Consider the following 20,189-nt stretch of genomic DNA (forward strand, 5'->3'; position numbering starts at 1 on the left):
CGTCTTGAATTATGCAGAAACGGGCAGCATTTAGGTCATGTCATTTATTTTGTTGGAAAGGGGAGAAAGTGTGCTTTACAATGGTATTGACATTACAGTTGATCTGGAAGTATTACGTTTTTGGGGCGCTAAAATACGGTCAATTGTACGGACCAAGGCGATGTACAAAAGTGAGTGAATTTACGTTAAATGTATACAAAGAAGATCTCCGCTAAACATAGAATCACATGGCTTACCAATCTCTCTGTGACCACTGATAACTTCATAGGGGTATCCTACGAAGCAATCTAGATCTACTTAGGGTTTTCTAAAGCTGATCAGCTTCAGTTAACTTCACATTCCAGCTCCGGCTTCATCCATACTACAACTGTGGATATTGCTCGTATAGTTACAAGCCTCTAGCAGGCTTGTAACTATGCATGCATGTCGCACATGCACGCCAAACTCTTCATTGAGACAATGATGAAAAATCAATCCATGGGCAAGTTATTTCATTGGTGCTCAACTATTGGTTCAGGCATTTCATTCAGGGTAAGTGGAGTTAACTGTGAGTTAGCCTGCCCCGCAGCAGGTTAGTCCTGAAGGGTTGTAGAAATGTACCTGGCTAAAAGGTGATACATTTTCGTATGACCGTTTATTGATACAAGCAAGCGATGTATAGAAAGAGGATTCAAGTGAAAACTGAGATGACTGCATTAAAATATAAACAGTAGGAAATAATATTGAAATACATTTCATGTTCAATCAATTGAGTTCCAGTGCTTGTAGGCTACTGTCTGTAAATTCATGATGTGTATCTTAACAGGTGCACAATAATGTGCCAAATCGGTGATTGAGTATTTTTATTGGGTATGCGTTAGAATAAGCCGCCTCAATATTTGCACCCGTAGGTGGTAATATCTCTCTAGGAGCTTATCCATCGTCAGTATTGTGAAATAATTATAATGTTAAGGTAAGATTTTAATGGATTTTAACTGTCTTTCTTTTGATCCTATCGGTAACGACACATGCTCCATTTAACAGCCGTTCTCTCTGCATGGTGTTTTGGGAAACGCATGTTACATTGTCAGCCATTGTAGGGAAGGTGCATCGTTAAAACACTTGCAAGCCTAAGTTCCATCGCTATCAGGAAACCGGGCCCAGGTTCGTATATTTTGAATTGATTCATTCATTCGTCATTCAAATACTTCCATATTTAAGTGCTTTCTATCAGTATCACCTCGTGTAGTTAATTGTTTCAATTGTGTTTTAAATGAGCAGATTGGGTAGTTTTGCATGGCAGGTCACATTCCAGGTGTACCCAATTAGATAATTGCTCAAACCAGAGTATATTACAGGTATATTCAGTATGTTCTGAAAAGTGGGGTTCTTTTTTTTTTTACCGGCAATCTGGTTTGTTTTAGCTTGCTCAAACACTTTAAAAAAAGTTTTATTCTCAGTTTATTTTGAGGGGATGGCAAGCCTTGTCACGTATGGAGGCAGTGGTTGGATATTTACCCCTAGAGGTTTTGGGGGCTTTTTTGTAGAAGGCTTTAAACTGAGATGTTTTTGCAAGAGCAAGCAATGTCAAGGCCATCGTCTACCAGCACCAAGCCATAATTCAACAGGATGTGGGCGGGTGGCAACTGGTGTGTATCCTCTGGAGGACCAGCATGGAAGACCCGTGAGAAGGGGAAGCGGTTCTGCTCCTGCTGAGGAGTACAGCCGTTACATTTTACATTTCAGTCATTCAGCAGACTCTCTTATCCAGAGCGAATTACAGGCGCAATTAGGGTTTAGTGCCTTGCTCAAGGGCATATCGACAGATTTTTCACCTAGTTGGCTTGGAGATTCAAACCAGTGAACTTTTGATTACTGGCCCACCACTCTTAAGGGCTACCTGCTGCCCTTAGTGCCTAGGCTGCAGTGTTCTTGGAGTGCGGTGGAGGCACTCCCGCAGTTGCCGATATACCAAAAGGGGAACTACAAGAGGACTCAGATAAAGTCAGGGGGCTGTCCTCTTGAGGCTAAATGGGGAACTGCAAAGAGATGTGTTTATTGGCTGTGTACTGGATGATTTCAAGGCCTTCAAAACTTAACTGTATTGGCAGCAGACTCCCTAGCTACATAGGCAGCCTGATAATTTGTCCAATTTTCTGATCTGATGGGTCGAAAGACCAATTAATGGCAACATATCAGCATTGGGCTGCCTGTGTACAGATTTAATTTGTGTTACTTTTCATTACAGCAATACTCTTTAAGATGCTCTTAAAACAAAACATTTCAGAAGTGAAGGAAAGGCTCCGGTACTAGAGCCCCTGTACTCTTAAAGTATGCAAGTTATTTAAGAGCAAGTGTGTTTGTTTTGTATTGATTCATTCAAATCCTTCCATATTTAGAACGGCTGAACAATAAAAGAAACGACTAGATAAATTAACTGTGGCATCGGTAGTAGTCATAAACATTGACTAACAACTGTAAGTGGTGGGATAAATTTGGTCACTAAATATTTTCCAAAACAAAGATTTTGTGAAAATTACGTTGCTGATTTCCTGGGATATTTGAGGGTTGGGTTTGGAATTCAATCATGCCCGCTAACTCAGGACAGCTGCCTTGCAGCACAAATGATAGGAGCATGCTGCACACTACCAATTGTAGCAGCAGAATCAACCAACAGCCTGTCAATTTCTTTACAGACAGCAGAACTACCAAATTGAGTAATTAGCGCACATAGCCTGGGGACTTGTTTGATTGACATGAGACAACTTTCAATAAGTATCACCTCATGCAGTTAATTGTTTGGTGAATTGTTTCAACTGTGTGTTAATTGAGATTGGTTAAGATTTGCATGGCAGGTCACACTCCAAGTGTACCTAAATAGTTAATTGCTCAACCCGAAGTGTAAAACAGGTATGTTCTTGAAACATGTGAGGTTGTTTTTAGAATCTTTGAACTGCTAATCCGTTTTGTTTTATATTGCTTTTTTCACAATAACTCAAGTTTTATTCTTAATTAATTTCTTAAGCCTTTAAGTGCACAAGGTGACTGACGGCTTGTCAAAAATACCAAATAATTCAAATCCAATCTACATTATCAGTGTTTCCCAAACCTGTCCTCGAGTGTCCCCAGTGATTCTACATATTTGATAAACTAACACACCTGATTAAGTTCTGGAATTTATAACCTAGCAGGTAAGCATGCTTTACCAGTAAGCAAAAGGTTGCTGGTTCAAATCCCTGAGCCGACTAGGTGGAAAAATATGTTGATGTTCCCTTGAGCAATGCACTAAACCCAAATTGCTCATGTAAGTCACTTTGGAAAAGAGTGTCTGCTAAATGACTAAAAAGTGAATGTTAAAATATATAAAACACTTGAAATGGCTGGGGGTACTCGAGGAGAGGATTGAGAAATGCTGATCTAGCTCCTATAATTGCACTCTATCTTACCTCACTGTATGTTCCGTCTGGGTTGCAGACAGGTACAAACACCTGAGGGAAGAGCTTCTTGGCCTGCTGTTCCGTGTACTTCTTCTCTGCCACACATCTGGATGTATCTGCAGCACAGACATCATAATCATCACACGTCCAATAATCCAACCAATCATATACTAAACTAAATAATAATCCAACTTATCATATAATAAACTAAATAATAATCCAACCAATCATATAATAAACAATATAATATCTCAACCAATCATATGTCTATAAAACACTGTTTATAAAAACAACTAGGCTGGAATTCAATCCAATCCATGCTTGACATAAGGTAAGGTAATTGACTTAAGGTAATTTCCGATTGAGCCCACATTTGCAGCGCTTACCATGAATGTGATACACACGAACATCGGGGAAAATGCCTTTAAAAGCATCATTGTTTGCTGTTCAGTGCACTGCGCTATGAATTGAATTGCAGCCCTACTGTCTGGGCAACAGATACCATAACAATCATTGCATGTCCAGCAAGAGCGGACACACTCAACCTCAACAAGAATCCAACTAGTCATATCTACATTTAGGCTTCAAATACTCTGTTAAAATCCACTAGTTGAAAAACTTGTGAGTTTTATGACATTCACTAAAAAGCCAAGACAATAAATATGGTTAAAAGACAGAGGGAGACGTTGAATCACATATTCATATTATGAAGAGAGGAAAGAGAAAGAAAGACTAAGACAGAGGGGAAATAATTAAATCTGTTTCGGAAGTGGCAGATTCTTGTGTGGCTGGGAATCGAACCAACATTGCCATCTATTAGTAGCAGACAGGCCTCTGCACCAGCCAGTCCAATGGCCAAGTGGTAAAGCCATTACGGGGCTGGACAGATCACTTTCCCTCTTTCTCCTGGAGTACATTCCAGTCTTGGCCTAGCTCAGAAAAGGGCTGATGCACGGGAAAAAAAATTCTGGAAGGTCGGAACGTTGGGATGTCCACCTCTTCCTTTCTCTCTAAACCCCACTCCATCTCTTCACACTCTAAACCCCCACAGCATCCTCTCTCTCTCTCTCTCTCTCTCTCTCTCTCTCTCTCTCTCTCTCTTATCTCTCTCTCTCTCTCTTATCTCTCTCTCTCTCTCTATCTCTCTATCTCTCTCAACCCCATTCTCTAGACCCCACTCCATCTCTCTCATTCTCTTTCCCTCCCTCTCTTTAAACCCCACTCCAAAACAGTTTAGATTCTGGTCACTTCTTTATTCTCTCCTGGCCTTTAAGGGTTCTTGGATGTAAAAATGGGTCCTATTTTTCTTCTCTTATGGTAATGGCCTCAGATCAGATTGCCCTGTCAGGAGCTATAGTGGATGGTGTGTTGATGCCACAGCTGACTATTACTATGTGTGACACATTACCCATAATGCAAACCTTGCTGGCTGGTTCGAATCAAGTGAAAACAATGACGCATGCTAAAACGTTTAAAAGTTGTCTCCAGTCTGGTGAGGAGGCTCTTTGTCGCTGGCTCTTTGTTGCTCGTCCATTAGAGGGAGGAGAGAAAGCGTGCTGGTTTATTTCAGCCTGAGTGTTTGTGTGTGTGTGTGCGCACCACTGTCACAGGCGTGGAAGAGGGGGCAAGGCAAGACAATGTTCCGGAGGGAGGGAAACAGGGACTTAAAGTTAGCTTCAGTGGAAAAAACCCAAACCTCTCGTCCTTCACTAGGGGGCTCCAACCAAATACCCGACGACTGGAAAAAATGACAGGACAGTTGAATCATCTGAGCTCTGCTTTGTGATAGAAAACAAATGTGGTGCCAGTCTCGCCTTACCCGCCATCCAAAATGCACAAACACAACTCTGTGCTTCCAATGCCGCCTAGTCTCTGCTGACCTCTGGGTTATTTCTGGTCCCGACTGGCCTGGGATTCAGTCTGGAAAAGTCACTTTGTGTGTCTTGCCCCAAGGAATGGATGGGGTTTTAGACTCCCCAGCATCTATGTTATTTTCTCATACAATAGGACTTTCATGGACCCTTGTCCCTTTCAGCCCTCCTAGCTGGAATCCTCCATTCTCTCTCCTGCCTTTCTTTGTTGGCCACATCCAGATGTCCCGCTCAAAGCAGTTGCCGTGGCAACCCAGCACAAGCATAAATGCGAAAAATTGTTACGTATTTTCTTTTTTTGCAGCAGGGCAGATTGGCCATCTGGCAATTCTGACAAATGCCAGATGGGCTGGACAATTATTTTTGGGGGTGGGTTTGTTGGAATTGACACCCCTAAAATATATTTTTTTATATTACATTTTTTTTTTTTAAATTCACATAAGCCTGTGATTTTTTTTTTTTTATTACAATTTTTGCACAATTTCTTTGTTATACTAATCTATAATGAGCCTTTGGCTGCTTAGTGGGCAACGGCCGGTTCGGTTCTCTGACTGAGCTGAGGTCACGCAAACTCACATTCAAAGTCAAACGCGGCATCAGCAAAGAGATCTGCTCGGACTCTGTCATCAATTAGACAGCCAAGATCACGGATCATAAAACATTTTGAAAAGGTACCTACCTATAAATGCAGAAAGAGCACATTATACATTGTCAACTCACTCAAAACGTCCTGTTTTTTTGGGCGGCTAAAACCATGAATTGGTCAAACAGTAAAGTGCATTATCTTCATAATTTCTGTAATGAAAGTGCCAATTAGACTATAGTTGCTATATTTTACTGTCAAAATAGGACTCCAGAATTTCAAGATTTATTTTGTGTTCAATAGAGATGAATTGCCGCTGTGCTTGTTTCACTGGAGCCTGCTGCTGTGATGAGGGAGCCACTCTCTCGCTCCATGAGCTCGAGTGAAAAATTTGTTCTGGTCGTATAACATTTCAAAATGCAATTGCAGGAAAAACACAGCTTTGGATGCTTTGTCCCTGTCAGAGAGGAGGGTCTCCGCTTTCTGTAGGAATCATTTACATTTCTCAACTCTCAATATTCCACTCAATAGAATCTATTTTACAACCAAGATACATGATATGGCTTTGAGATTTGGAGTGCCGCACGGTCATAGGCATATATAGGTCTCATGGGTAATAGCCTACAGCTGTGTGTTTTTTTTTAGGACATTACATTTACTGGTGGATCATGAATTTTGCAATTCATGTGATATGTTACAAATCCAATCTGTGCAATATGTTATGAATTTGTTGTGCTTAAGATCCCAGAGTGCATATTTAACGTTGTTTGAGCTTTCACTTCCTCAGGTGTTGAACCCCAAATGTTAATATCCTGATATTAGTGTCATAAAGATGTACGTAATTCATCTCTATTGAACACAAAATAAATCTTGAAATTCTGGAGTCCTATTTTGACAGTAAAATATAGCAACTATAGTCTAATTGTCAACCCAAAATTAATGACAATCACCTTATTAGGTTGCACATCAAAATAAATTGAATCATGCATTCCTGCTTGGACGTGTTAGATTGAACAACTTATGTCTTGAATACATTAGTAGTCCATTTATTACACTTCCAAATAAAGCACTATTAATTATTTTATAAGATGATTACTCATGACTTGAGTCCGACAAAATCATGGGGCTGGTGCCACCAACTGTAGAAGATAGTGGCACCAGTAACACCAGGGGAAAATATTAGTCTGGAGCCCTGTAATAGTGATTAAAGATTAAGGTAGGTGTTGATTCAGGGGAACAGATAACAGCGCACTAATTTGCAATATAGCCTAAGTCGTTAGCTTGGCATTTATAACGTATACAGCTTAAGCAGACATTCAAAAAGAGGCACAATGTGACAGGATAGAAGATGCCAAGATAGATAGAGAGCACGACAGCGAGGCAAACAGGTAATAAGTGTGGGCAGGTGTGGATAATATGTCAGGGCCGGCTTTTTGTCCAAGTCCGCCCCTGCCCGCAATCCTCCCCTGTTACTTTCTAGTGAGTGCAGCAGAGGAGTAGGAGGTGCAGAATTGGGGGTGCTAGGATTCTATGGGGTCTTCTGACCACCACTCGCACAATGAGTGGGTCTGTGAGCTTGTTGGGTTCTGATTGCATTACGCTTTTCATCTCAAATCTGCCATCGGTCCCATATATGTCTATGCTAGCATGCATATATAATCTATATAATGAAAATGACCCCATTAACTCTTGTCAAGGCATTTCATTCAGACACCAGGCACATCATTTATTCTGTTCCATCAGACGGAGGATAAAAAAATCTGTTTCTAATCGATGGGGATGCTTCACCCATAGTTTGACACTGTGATTGGATAGAAAGGAAAGGAAATAATGTAAAAAGAAACATAAAGCAAAGGGGGAACAATGTTGCAGGATACACACCCTCCAACACATATACACATCTAATACAAATCATTCAAGAACTTCATCAACGCAATAAACTAGAATGTGTTCATTCTTCTACACGTCGACTGTCTACACTTTTACCTGCCAATTATCCTTTCATCATCCCTCAAGTTAGACTTATTATACCACAAAAAAACATAACACTTTTAAAACATTGATGGGGAGTTGGGAACTTGTCCTGTATAATGCATGACTAGTAGCTACACACAAACCTATAAGACCAAACCAGCGGAATTCACTTTACATTATACTCTCTATAGGCCTGCCTGTGTCAACTCCAGTTGTCATCCCAGTGCTCAAAGAATCAATTATGCTGAAATGAAGTTTCTGCTGTGACCCGGGGCTCATTTGCGAGGCTCCGCGGGGCTGAAGCGTGACTCATGGCCTGACCTTTGCATGGCCCTCGGATGACCTCCAGCTGGGGGTCTCGGCACTTGGCACGGAGGAACTCGCAGCGCGATGAGAAGGTCCTGCCGTCCGACGCGCACAGGGGCTTCCTGGGACCACCAGTACACTCCATGTTACACTCCTTATCCTGCTCCACCCGCAGAAACTGAGAGAGAAAGGAAAGAGAGGGAGGGAGAGGCAAGAGGGAGATATGGACAGAAAGGAAGATGAGAGTAAAGAGAAAAGGAGACAGAAAGACAGAGAGCAAGATAGAGTGGAGAAATGGACAGAAATGAGAGAGAAGTGTTAAACATGTTGAAAATCATTACACTGAATAATATCATTGACCTCTCTGAAAAAAACAGTTTAATCTTCTCAAGCAGCAGGTGTGATTTCAAAGGGATGCACAGTATGTAGCCTAAATACACGGTGTAATTGGGGCCTGTGTATAGGCATATGCCTTGCAGAACCATATTGTGAGACTCTTATGCCAACAAGGTACAGCTGTCCATTCATTGCCTAAACCAAATATCGTAATTGAAAGTTCCTTTTTAGCAGTCTTTTCTAGTCGTTACTGGTGGTAAAAAGAAAACAAGCATAACATCCTCTCATTGATATACAACCACACAGACACCCTGATGAAACCGTCTCTATCACAGGACTGAGGAGAAGCTGTCAGTCACAAGGAGTAGCCATGCCTTGTCTTGTTCCGGGGGTGAGGGGGTTGAGGGGGAGGGGAGCTGTATCAGACTTGAGTGACGCTTCCTGCTTGCCTTTTTTTCGTGCCAACACCTGTGCAGGAATTCACCTGAAATCCCTCCAGATTCCCGATGGATGTTTGACTGAAGCATGAAAAGAGAGCAACAAGGATGCAGCCTCCTGGCTGAACGCATCAGATCACCTGTGTCAATGCCACCATTGTGTCTGCCCACCGCAAACTGAAACCCCCTCGCTGGTCCACACAAAGGAGCAGGCAACAGGCTGTGACTGCTACAATGAATGGAAAGACACTGAATGAGAAAGTGGCTAAATAAAATAGAAGTCTTGAGGGTTTTGTGTGGATTGAACGGTGAAAACACACTGTTTTGTGCCCTCTCCTGTCTCCAGAACACACACAGGTGTTGTTTTCATTTCAATCCAATAGTAAATGCCTGTTTGTGGACTTAACTGTCCTCTCCTGACACTTGAATTCTATTGTATCTGAAGTCATGTAAATATTGGACCAATCAAAATAAACACAAACAGTTTTTTGTTTAAGTTGTCATTGTAGGTACGCACACATGCACATGCAGTATACACACTCCTGAACAGCCGTAACCTCCAACACCCACCCACCCACACACACACACCTACAAGTTACCCACAGCAAATAAATCCATTGTTAGCGATGAAATGACAGGGCAGCGGGCCTAGAAAGATGAAAAAGGAAACATCCTCCATATAGGTGGACGGGATGATCACTAATAAAATAAATTAGCTTTGTCTGACATGTAACAAATGAAGAGAGACTTGACGTGCCGAGGGTTTAGGGTTGTTAGCAGATGGGCCTCTAACAGTGCTCAGAAGAGGAGAGCTGGAGGGGCTGCACTGCACCTGGAAGAGCGCTAGCCTGGATCACGGCATCGCCCATGGCCGGGGGAGACAACCCCCTCTGTCATCTCTGATCATAAATCTCCCAGGGAGGAATCAGAAGAGAGAGGCCAGTTGAAACACATTGAGAAAGAGAGAGGAGCCACGAGGGAAGACTTGGATTAAATAAATACAAATATATTTTTTTACAAGCCCCTGTTTTTCTGTCTGTCTTGCTTTTCTTCCCTCGCTGCCTTTAAACTGATGCGTTGTCATTCTTTAAAAAAACATTGATCTGGAAAGCTAAAGGGAGTAGAGGAAATGAGACGGTGGAATAAAATGTTTGCACGTGCTACAGGGGCCCCACGTCTGTTTTCACAAACACACCCTGTGTCTGAGTCACGACTACAGTCTTTGCAGCCTTTCTTTCTTCCCTCCTCCTTCTCCCCTCTCTTACCCACTTGGGATACTATCTTCTGGATTGGGAGGTAAATGATTGTCAGTGAATCTTTTAAGCCCACTTCCTCTGTCTTGGTTTTCTTTTACTGATCTATGCAAAACATCCATGTGAATGTTCATCCAATTTATGAATATCATCTCGAGAAGAAAAGAGGAGGGCTTGTTGCCCATTTCTGAGTGTGTTGGGGGTCTATCCCTAACCCCCCTTCTCTTCCTCCATGTCTCTCATCTCTCAGTTTCTTGGATCGTCTGCACCACTGCTTCTGACTGACAGTCTCCCACAGTCTTGGGTCAGAGAACTCTCTCACCCCCTCCCTCCTTCCTTCCCCCCTCCTCCCTCACTGTCTTCCCTTCCCATCGTACAGAAACAACATCTCCCATTAGGGCTTTCCCCTGCAGCTGTGACCTCCATGCACCCGGCCGCTCTCTTTCACAGCTCCCCGTCACATAAAGGGCAGGAGGCAAGAAAGACTGGGCAGAAAATGGTTTTCTTCAAGACCACAGCCGTGGCGGGCCAGGATCAGCTCTGACAATGATCAGTCTGTGTTTCCTCCAGACTTCAACCCAGACCCAGCCCACCACAGCAGGCTAGCAGCCCCAGAGCCCCACCACAGCCCAGAGTGCTACTGCTGCTGCCCACCTAGAGAACCAGACCAGATCATCATTTTCCACCACTGCCAGTGGGCCTGACACTCCCCTGACATATCACTCCAACCTCATGGCAACCATCACACACCATAACAGGGCCTGAGCCACAATGTGATGGATTGTCCACTGCATCCCCACTGGGCACAAATGTCAATTCCATGTCTATTCCACGTTGTTTAACTTTTTTTTTTATTATGTGGGAACAGTGTTGATTCAACCAATGTGTGCCCAGTGGGTCTGCTACAGCTAAGTGCATGTCTCTGCCCTCCGCTCTACTGTGACTTACGACTTCTTCATAGAAGGAGAAGAAGAGAATTCATGCAAGACAGACCACTTGTTGTGGCTTGAGTCCTTTTCATGTACCCTTTTGATGTGCCCATTTCTCTCTCTTTCTAGTCTCTGTGTCCTTTTTATGCTATTTTCTTAATCTCTGTTGGAAGAAGCTTTTTGCATCTGCTAAAATAATGCAATAGGAGGTTTGAAGATAACGAGGGGGGATTGAGAAAGGGAGTGGGTGTGAGAGAGAGGATTTTTCTTTTCTAGACCAACCAGCATACAAATCAAATCCTATTACCTCCCCTGGCTATGCAGCTTTTTGGGATTGAATGGAGTGGTCTGGAGGCGAAGCTCCAGCAGAGAGCACATTGTAGCCCAATGAGGGCCTTCTGGGCTGGGGTGCCCCCTCTTCTACTGCCCCGAGAGGCCCCTCACACCACGGCCCCGTACAGTCAATGGGGGCCCCAGCTGAGAGCCGTCACAAACGTGTTAAATCGCCTTGGCGGGGGTTTCCTGCACCACCACTTGGATGCAAAGGAGATCATTAGTTTCCAGAATGGTGGACAGGGAAGAAATTGACAGCTTTTTAACCAGGCTATTAACTCAATCAAAGGCAAAGGCGTTTAATTGCTGTGAAAGATGTAAAAAATAAGAAGGGGAAAAAGAAAAGAGAAATCTGTGAAAGGCCGCTGGTAGTTTTTTATGTGAGGTTTTTTTTAAGTAAAGAAATGTTTGCAGGTGCTAAGTTTCGTGAATGACAAGGGGGCAATAGAGGCCATGTGTTAAGTTAAAGCATGATTTTTCTCTTTATAGGTTTGTGCCAGAGGCAGGCATTGTTCTACAAGTTCTTATCCGAACACAATTCTAGACAGGTCTAACACCTTTCACAGTACAATGACAAAAACATAACCTACCCAGGAATAACATAAGTGGCACATTGTTCAGCTGCCTAATAACATCAAGAGGGCATCGACAAATGTTTTAGGCAGAGAACATAACGTTATGACTATAACTATAGTTCTCTGAAGGAGGGAAACGAGGTACAATATACTATGGGGTGTCATACTCTCGCGACTTTGATTGAAGGATCTACAATCCTGCCTGACTAGGCCAATGATATCCGTGCCTTGCTGGAGGCCCTGCCCTCCACAGGTGATAAGCGTGAGGCTAGGATTCATTCTTTAAATGTTTTATACAGCTCTTCAAGGAGCCCAGGAATGGGCGACGCCGGGCCAAACAGGTGTTGTACCTCGTTTCCCTCCTTCAAGTAACAGTAGTTATAGTCATAACATTACGTTCCCTTTCAGTCATTCAACTCGGTACAACATACTATGGGGAAATATAATCATGCCCCAGGCCGACCCCAATGAATACTATAAATGAAACGTTCCTTGGCAGACCACCCACTCCTGACCCAGCCAGATGCGTCAGTCTGGGTATTGCACACAAGGTGCGCTGCTTATTGACTTTCCCCTGTCAAAGCCTTAAGGACACGGTGGGCTACACTGGGAGCAGTGACATCCAAGCAATAAAACCTCACAAAAATGTGTGGTGATACCCAACTCGCCGCAGCACAAATATCTCCTATAGTCAACCCTTTAAACAATGGGCAGTGTTGCTCTTCAGTAACAAAAAGGGGGCGGTGAGATGGGAAATAGCCCAAAGCTAAGGACCTGGGCCCGGTTGCATAAAACATCTTAAGTATTCCCTTAAGGGTTTACCTTGAGGAATAATTTGACCTTACCTAAGGGAATTGTTTAAGGGTGTTGCATAGAGCCCCTCAAACATTTTCCTTAGGTAAGTGGCATACTTAAGTGTTTTTACAGTAGTTTGAAGGCATGCATGGCAGAAAGAGGGTCTGGTTACCATGGATACGGCCTGATTCACTGACTAAACATCTCAAAGAAATCACATTTATCTTAGTAGACAAATGAATTAGAAGATAATAAAACACGTCTCTTTTTAGTTACTTTTTTCTCAACTATTACTTTCTAGCCAGCTAGCTAGCTAATATTAGCCTACCTCAATACAACTTGGATTTGGCTTGGAAACATAACATTTAAAAAGAAGGGAAATAATTAGTAGGAAAACCTTTTGTCATGATTGTGATGTCGCCAGATTGACTTTAGATGCAGTATAACTTTAGCCAGCTAACTAAGATTGAGGGGACCACTGTATTTTAGCTAGCTAACATTAGTATTGCTAGCTATTTTTGACAAATTTTTCTCGTAACAGAAATGGCAACATTTGTCACGACTGCTACCGAAGGTGGCTCCCCTTCCTGTTCGGGTGGCGTGTGACCGCGTTAAGGCCGTGCGTAATTGGCCGACTCCAACCACGGTGAAGGAAGTGCAGCGATTCTTAGGGTTTGCCAATTACTACCGGAGGTTTATCCGGGGTTTTGGCCAGGTAGCGGCCCCCATTACCTCACTGCTGAAGGCAGAGGCTGACAGAGCCTTCAATAGGTTGAAGGCGCTATTCACAGATGCCACCGTGTTGGTGCACCCAGCCCCCTCTTTAGCATTCATAGTGGAGGTGGACGTGTCGGAGGCTGGGGTGGGTGCCATGCTATCACAGCGCTCGGGTACGCCACCGAAACTCCGCCCCTGCGCTTTCTTTTCGAGGAAGCTCGGTCCGGCGGAGCGTAACTATGTGGGGGACCGGGACTTGTTAGCGGTGGTAAAGACCCTGAGGGTGTGGAGAAACTGGCTTGAGGGGGCTAGGCACCCTTTTCTCATCTGGACCGACCACCAGAATCTGGAGTATATCCGGGCAGCTAGGAGACTGAATCTGCGTCAGGCAAGGTGGGCCATGTTCTTCACCCGATTCAGGTTCACCCTGTCTTATAGACCAGGCTCCCTGAACACGAAGGTCGACGCGCTGTCTCGTCTCCATGACACGGAGGATCGGCCCACCGATCCTACTCCCATCCTTCCAGTGGCTGGTGGCACCAGTGGTATGGGAGGTGGACTCGGACATCAAGCGGGCATTACGGGTGGAACCTGCACCTCCTCAGTGTCCGACTGGTCGCAAGTACGTGCCGCTTGGTGTTCGCGATCAACTGATTCGGTGGGCTCACACCCTACCCTCTTCGGGTCATCCTGGTGTGGCGAGGACAGTGCGGGATCTTAGGGGGAAGTATTGGTGGCCCACCTTGTCTAGGGACGTTAGGTTCTGTGTCTCTTCCTGTTCGGTGTTCGCCCAGAGAGGATACTAGGCACCTTCCTAGAGGGAAGTACAGCCCCTCCCCGTTCCACAACGGCCATGGTCTCACTTGTCAGTGGATTTCCTGACCGATCTTCCCCTGTCTCAGGGGAACACTACGGTCCTGGTTGTTGTGGATCGGTTTTCTAAGTCCTGCCGTCTCCTCCCGTTGCCCGGTCTTCCTACAGCCCTACAGACTGCGGAGGCGCTATTTACCCACGTCTTCCGGCACTATGGTGTGATCGAGGTCCCCAGTTGACGTCTCGGGTATGGAGGGCGTTTATGGAGCGTCTGGGGGTCTCGGTCAGCCTGACCTCCGGTTATCACCCCGAGAGTAATGGGCAGGTGGAGAGAGTGAACCAGGAGGTGGATTGGTTTCTGCGGTCATATTGCCAGGACCGGCCAGGGAGTGGTCTAGGTACATCCCATGGGCGGAGTATGCCCAGAACTCACTCCGTCTTCTATGAACCTATCACCATTTCAGTGTGTGTTGGGCTACCAGCCGGTCCTGGCACCATGGCATCCGAGTCAGACCGAGGCTCCTGTGGTGGAGGAGTGGGTGCAGCGCTCCAAGGAGACCTGGAGAGCCGTCCAGGAATCCCTCAAACAAGCCAGTGGATGGCAGAAGAGGAGTGCTGACTGCCACCGCAGTGAGTACCGGGGGACAGGTTCTGGCTCTCGACCTGAAACCTACCCCTCTGCTTGCCCTGCCAGAAGCTGAGCCGCAGTGTGTGGGGCCCTTCAAAGTCCTGAGGAGGATAAACGAGGTGTGTTATAGATTCATGTGTCTCTCCTCAGGCCGGTGGTAGCTGGTCCCCTGCAGGAAGGTGAGGTGCCGGAGGTCCCTCCGCCCCCTCTGGACATCGAGGGGTCCCCGGCGTACAGGATACGTGCCATTCTGGACTTGAGATGCCGAGTGAGGGGCCTGCACGTCTTGGACCCGTCACTGTTGAGGGATTTCCATCGCCTCCACCCGGATCGCTCTGCGCCTCGCCCTCCGGGTCGCTCTCGGGGCCGACATCGGCGCACTGCGGGAGCCGCGCGTCAGGGGGTACTGTCGCGACTCCTACCGTGTGGCTCCCCTTCCTGTTCGGGTGGTGCTCTGCGGTCGTCGTCACCGGCCTACTAGATGGACTGTTTGAGTCCCCGTGTTTGGGGCATTTGGATTTTGTGCGCACTGTGTTTTGTGAGGTGGCTTATTAGTGCATCAAATAGCAGTCCCCTGAACTCTCTGCTTCCTGTGCCTGACTTCGCACCCACTACACCCAGATCGTTACAACATTGCCATCTCTCTAAAGGAAATTTGACGACAACACAATTTGGCAAAGTTTTTTTCTACTAATTATTTGCTTACTTTAGCAATGCCATCGTATTTCCATGCCACTCTAAGTTAGTGTAATTCAGACAAAACAGTCACATTAGCATCCGAGGTGCAACCTTTGTCTCTAGGGCACAAATAAATATTGAATGCAGCTATGGTGGTACTAGCTAACTCATGTCTGACTATAACAGTATACTAACTAGCAGCAACAAACTCAAACTAGCCCAGGGCCATAGCAAAACATGTCACAGTTGGTTGCATAATGTAACGTGTTTATCTAATACAATCTGGAGCCAGTCAGTCTACATCTGTAAAGCATAGAATTAGCTTCCAAATGAGATTACGTTATTTCTCAAGCTATGTTTATAACTGAGGGATGATGACAATTGTTGACCCTGTTTTCCTGTTAGACAAAGTGCACAGTTGGGTGTCAGATGGATCCCCTGGTCAGGAATACATGCCGGGACCTACCAGAAGGAGCAAAGGTGGGTATCATAGCATGTCCTGTAATGTGATTGCCATTGTTTCCAGAGTCTCCCTTGACTCCTACGAAAAGGACATGCCATCATCAGGCCTCTGACAGTGAGCCGAGTTACTACCCCGATGACACAGGCGACTTCATCAACAATGACAGGTGAGGTGTGTTATATAAAGAGTTGTATTCAAAAATACCCGTCTTGATAAAATCGTTGGCCAGTTACCCAGCCAAGCAGATACAACTGTACAGTAATTTTGGTTCTGAAGTATATTAGCAAAAAGCCTTGACCTTTCTTTATAACAAAATGCAATTTACCACTTGGCTGTCTAATATATCACCATGTCACAGTCCCTCCCAGTCAACAACACCTCATAAGATTGCCTGCTGCAGTTGATCGAGATATGTCCAGTTTGCAACCGAATATTCAGCATAGAAAATACCAACAAGGGAGCCCTCATCAATATCATGCAGACATGCCCTCGCTGTGAGAATTCCTATAAATTGAGCAGTCAATCAATCAATCAAATGTATTTTGTATTTTTTATTTGTTTTTTGTATTTTTTACATCAGCCGATGCCACAAAGTGAAGAAACCTAGAGAGAAACCATGCTTTGAGGGGTGACCAGTCCTCTTCTGGCTGTGCTGGGTGGAGATTATAACAGAACATGGCCAAGATGTTCAAACGTTCATAGATGATCAGCATGGTCAGATAACAATAATCACAGTGGTTGTAGAGGGTGCAACAGGACAGCACCTCAGGAGTAAATGTCAGTCATCCACATGTTGGCAAGTATCCGGCCAGTAACCTTCACCTGTCAGCGGCAACAGATTTTGGCAAGAGTGAAACCTCTCACTTCGCCTCTTACTCTCTGATCCATCTAAGCTGGGGAAAAATGGCGCAATAGTAAAAAAAATTGTAATTGTAGTTAATTACCATGTTTCTGCGCTGAACTAGGTTGAATATTTGCTCAATTTAAACTCTGACTCCGTTCAACCCAGCATCCCAAATAGTACTTGATTTGATTTATTTTGTGAATTTTTTTTTTTTTTTTTTTTTTTGTGAATTTTGATTTCCTCTCTAGATTAACAGTGCACTGGTTAATCGCTCAGCACTACCGACCAGTATCTTTGATGAGTGGCCAGGAGCTGATCTACGCTGCTATGCCCATCAATGGGGCTCTGGCAAAGACCTCACCTCTGGCCTGCTCACCAATGGTCGTCAATGGGGAGAACAGAATTAGGTAGGTTTAGTCTGACAAGGCACTCAACACATCAACTCAACACATTCACAATGAGGTGATTACTAATAATACACTACAGCACAAATGTCCAGTAACAGTAACATTATTTTCATTCCATGTGTCGCTGATGAAATCTGCCTCAACTCTGCCTATTACTGCAGATGGACTGGAGATGCTTTTGCCAGACGGCAGCCTCAGTCGTTTGATGGGAAGACTATAGTTGGGTAGGTTTTATCTGACCTGTTCAATCTTTAACATAGTACTTGTTTGTGTGTCAGATACTCTATTTCCTATCCTAACTGCCATTGCTAATAATACACATACACTATGTGTGTGTATTCACAGAAACATGTATGGAGCCAGCACATGGAGACTTGAAAGATGAGGTGATGAAGTCCAGACTGACAGACAGGCTTGATACTGATGTCTCTGAATGGAGACCTGGCACTCGGCATAACATTTTTACTAGACACAACTTTTACTTGTATTGTCTTTTTTATTATTGAATTGAGTGGTATCAGTCAATATCGGGAGGGAGAAACCCTGTGTATTCTACACCAGGATCAGGGAACTCCTGTTGTATATGGGACACCACACAGGAAGGTATGACCACTCTGACATGTTTGCCAAGGTAGCCCCATTACCACCAGACAGAATGCTGTGAATGGCAATGAAAGATGAAAGGTGGACATTGTTATATTAGTAGAACACTGCTTCTACGGTTTTACGTAAAGGCTTGTTTATTATATATGGACCTGTTACTACATTTAAAAGTGATCAAAACACTTAGATTATCTACATAAATTCAGCAAATGCATTCTTCTCATATTACTCTGTAGGCTACTGATTTATTCCAAGCTATTGAACTCAACCTCAATGAAGTTAGTTTGTTGTGATTAAGTTGAGGGAAAAAGCTGCGGGCTGCTGACAGATGGATGTGTCTTGATGGTGGCAAAGGCACACCCAAGAAGCACCCACATCGAACCACACCCACAAGCCAACTCACGTTTGGCTTCTGTCATGGCCACTAGCATTTCTTGAGGAGCAAGCTAAAAAATGAGGCCAAATCAGCGGGTGCAGTTCCCCTTTAAAGTTAAAGGAAACTTTAAGGGAAAAGATAAAGGGAAAATTAACTTAAGATGTTTTATACAACTGGGCTCATAGGCATGGACAACATCACCTTAGAGTCACCCGGGTCAAACTGAGTACAGGAAGTGTGTACAGATAAAGCATGGAGGTCCCCAACACGTTTAGCCGATGCAAAAAGCAATGAGCAAGGAAGTTCTTTAGAAGAGGATCTTCAGATCCACCGACTCCAGAGGCTCAAAGGGGAACACAGTGCCTCCAAAACCAGCGTCAAGTACCATGTGGGCGAAATAGGTTTAGAGACCCGTCTGATACGTCGTGCACCGTCCAGGAACCACACAACCAGGGGGTGGGCCCCCGGTGTGGCTCAATCAATTCCCACATGACACTCTAAGATAGTGGCCATGTACACATTTAAGGTAGAGAATGCCCGCCCCTGCTCAAAAAGCTCCTGTAGGAACATAAGGATGTCCCTCACAGAGCAATCAAAAGTAACCAGCCCTTTATCATGGCACCAGAGCTCAAACGATTGCCTCTTATACGCATACAGCCTTCTCGTGGAGGACGCCTTTGGGGATTGAACGGTAGCAATAACATTCAGAGGTAAACCTCTAGCCATCAAGGGCCAGGCACATAGGAACCTAATCTCCAGCCTTGCATGCCAAACCCATGCGCATGGGACAACAGGTCACTGCGCAACAGGAGTTGCCATGAGTCCCTGCCTAAAGGGCAAACGATCTCCTCGAACCAAGGCTGCCTGGACCAACGGGGAGACACAAGAATCAATGATAATCCCTTCCGGCGCACTCTCTCAAACATGGGCTGAATCAGAACCACTGGCGGAAACGCGTAAAGGAGGGTCCAAAGCCACTGGTGCACCAGAGCCTCCATTCCAAATGGGGCACTCGGGTCCCTCATCAAGAAAAGTAGACTACACTGCACGTTTTCTCGTGATGCGTAAAGATCTACATCGGCCCTGCCAAACCTCTCCCATATCTGGGCAAACACCCAGGGGTGAAGTCTCCACTCCTTGCGGAACAACACATGGTCCCTCAATATTGGCACGAAGGCCTTGGGAACAGTGGACGTGATGACGCCGTAGAAAATTGTAGCCTGTACCCCGATGTTCCTGTTCGCATGATCCACAGAAATATTGCACATGGGCGCTATTGATTGGAGCAGACAGTGAGCCTCCCGTCATACAGCTCTGAAAAAGCTAAATAAATTCCCAGGAATCAAACCAATCGCCTATAAAACCCATTACCTGTACCACTAAGCACCTAATAGGGACTAGTGAGCTACAGGCACGAATCAGCTATTAATCCCAGTAATGAGCCACCTATGGGGGAGAGTGCCCCCTTGTGGACAGAGAGCGAATCTCCCAATTTATTACTCTCACCCTGGGAGATTGATATACCCTTTGAACCAGGTGAACACCATGGAACGGGGGGGGGAGTATCAGGGGGCTTTAAACACGGACAAGCTTCCAAACTAAGTTGTGTTTCCATGAGACTGTATAGCCTGGACAAAGCCCGGCCCCTTATGGACACAGGGGCTACGGCATTGGTTGACGTAGCACCCTGTTTGGCCGTAACCATACGTGGAGGCACTGATGTCACAGTAATGTTTTTGTCCAGGGGCTCACCAGTCACTCAGACCTGTGCTAAGGTCCCTCGCTCCGAGGATTACCCGAGCCAAGTGCTCGGAGGCTGCTTTCTCATCGGAGGTGCCCGCAAGCCCCACTT

At 45.0% G+C, this 20,189-nt stretch overlaps 1 protein-coding gene across 5 annotated transcripts in view; it reads right to left on the reverse strand.

Annotated features, from left to right (window-relative positions):
- The window catches only part of smoc2 (SPARC related modular calcium binding 2), an 81,764-nt gene that overhangs the window by 52,250 nt on the left and 9,325 nt on the right, over window positions 1–20,189 (reverse strand). For all 5 annotated transcript variants that reach the window (XM_021605727.2, XM_021605716.2, XM_021605735.2 and 2 more), the window contains exons 2-3: window positions 8,166–8,328; window positions 3,426–3,532 (exon numbers count right to left, since the gene is read on the reverse strand). In XM_021605727.2, coding sequence (XP_021461402.1) covers window positions 3,426–3,532; window positions 8,166–8,328 — 270 coding nt within the window. The remainder of the gene's footprint in view (window positions 1–3,425; window positions 3,533–8,165; window positions 8,329–20,189) is intronic.

The sequence above is a fragment of the Oncorhynchus mykiss genome, chromosome 1 (assembly GCF_013265735.2).
Source record: "Oncorhynchus mykiss isolate Arlee chromosome 1, USDA_OmykA_1.1, whole genome shotgun sequence".
Classification (NCBI taxonomy): domain Eukaryota; kingdom Metazoa; phylum Chordata; class Actinopteri; order Salmoniformes; family Salmonidae; genus Oncorhynchus; species Oncorhynchus mykiss.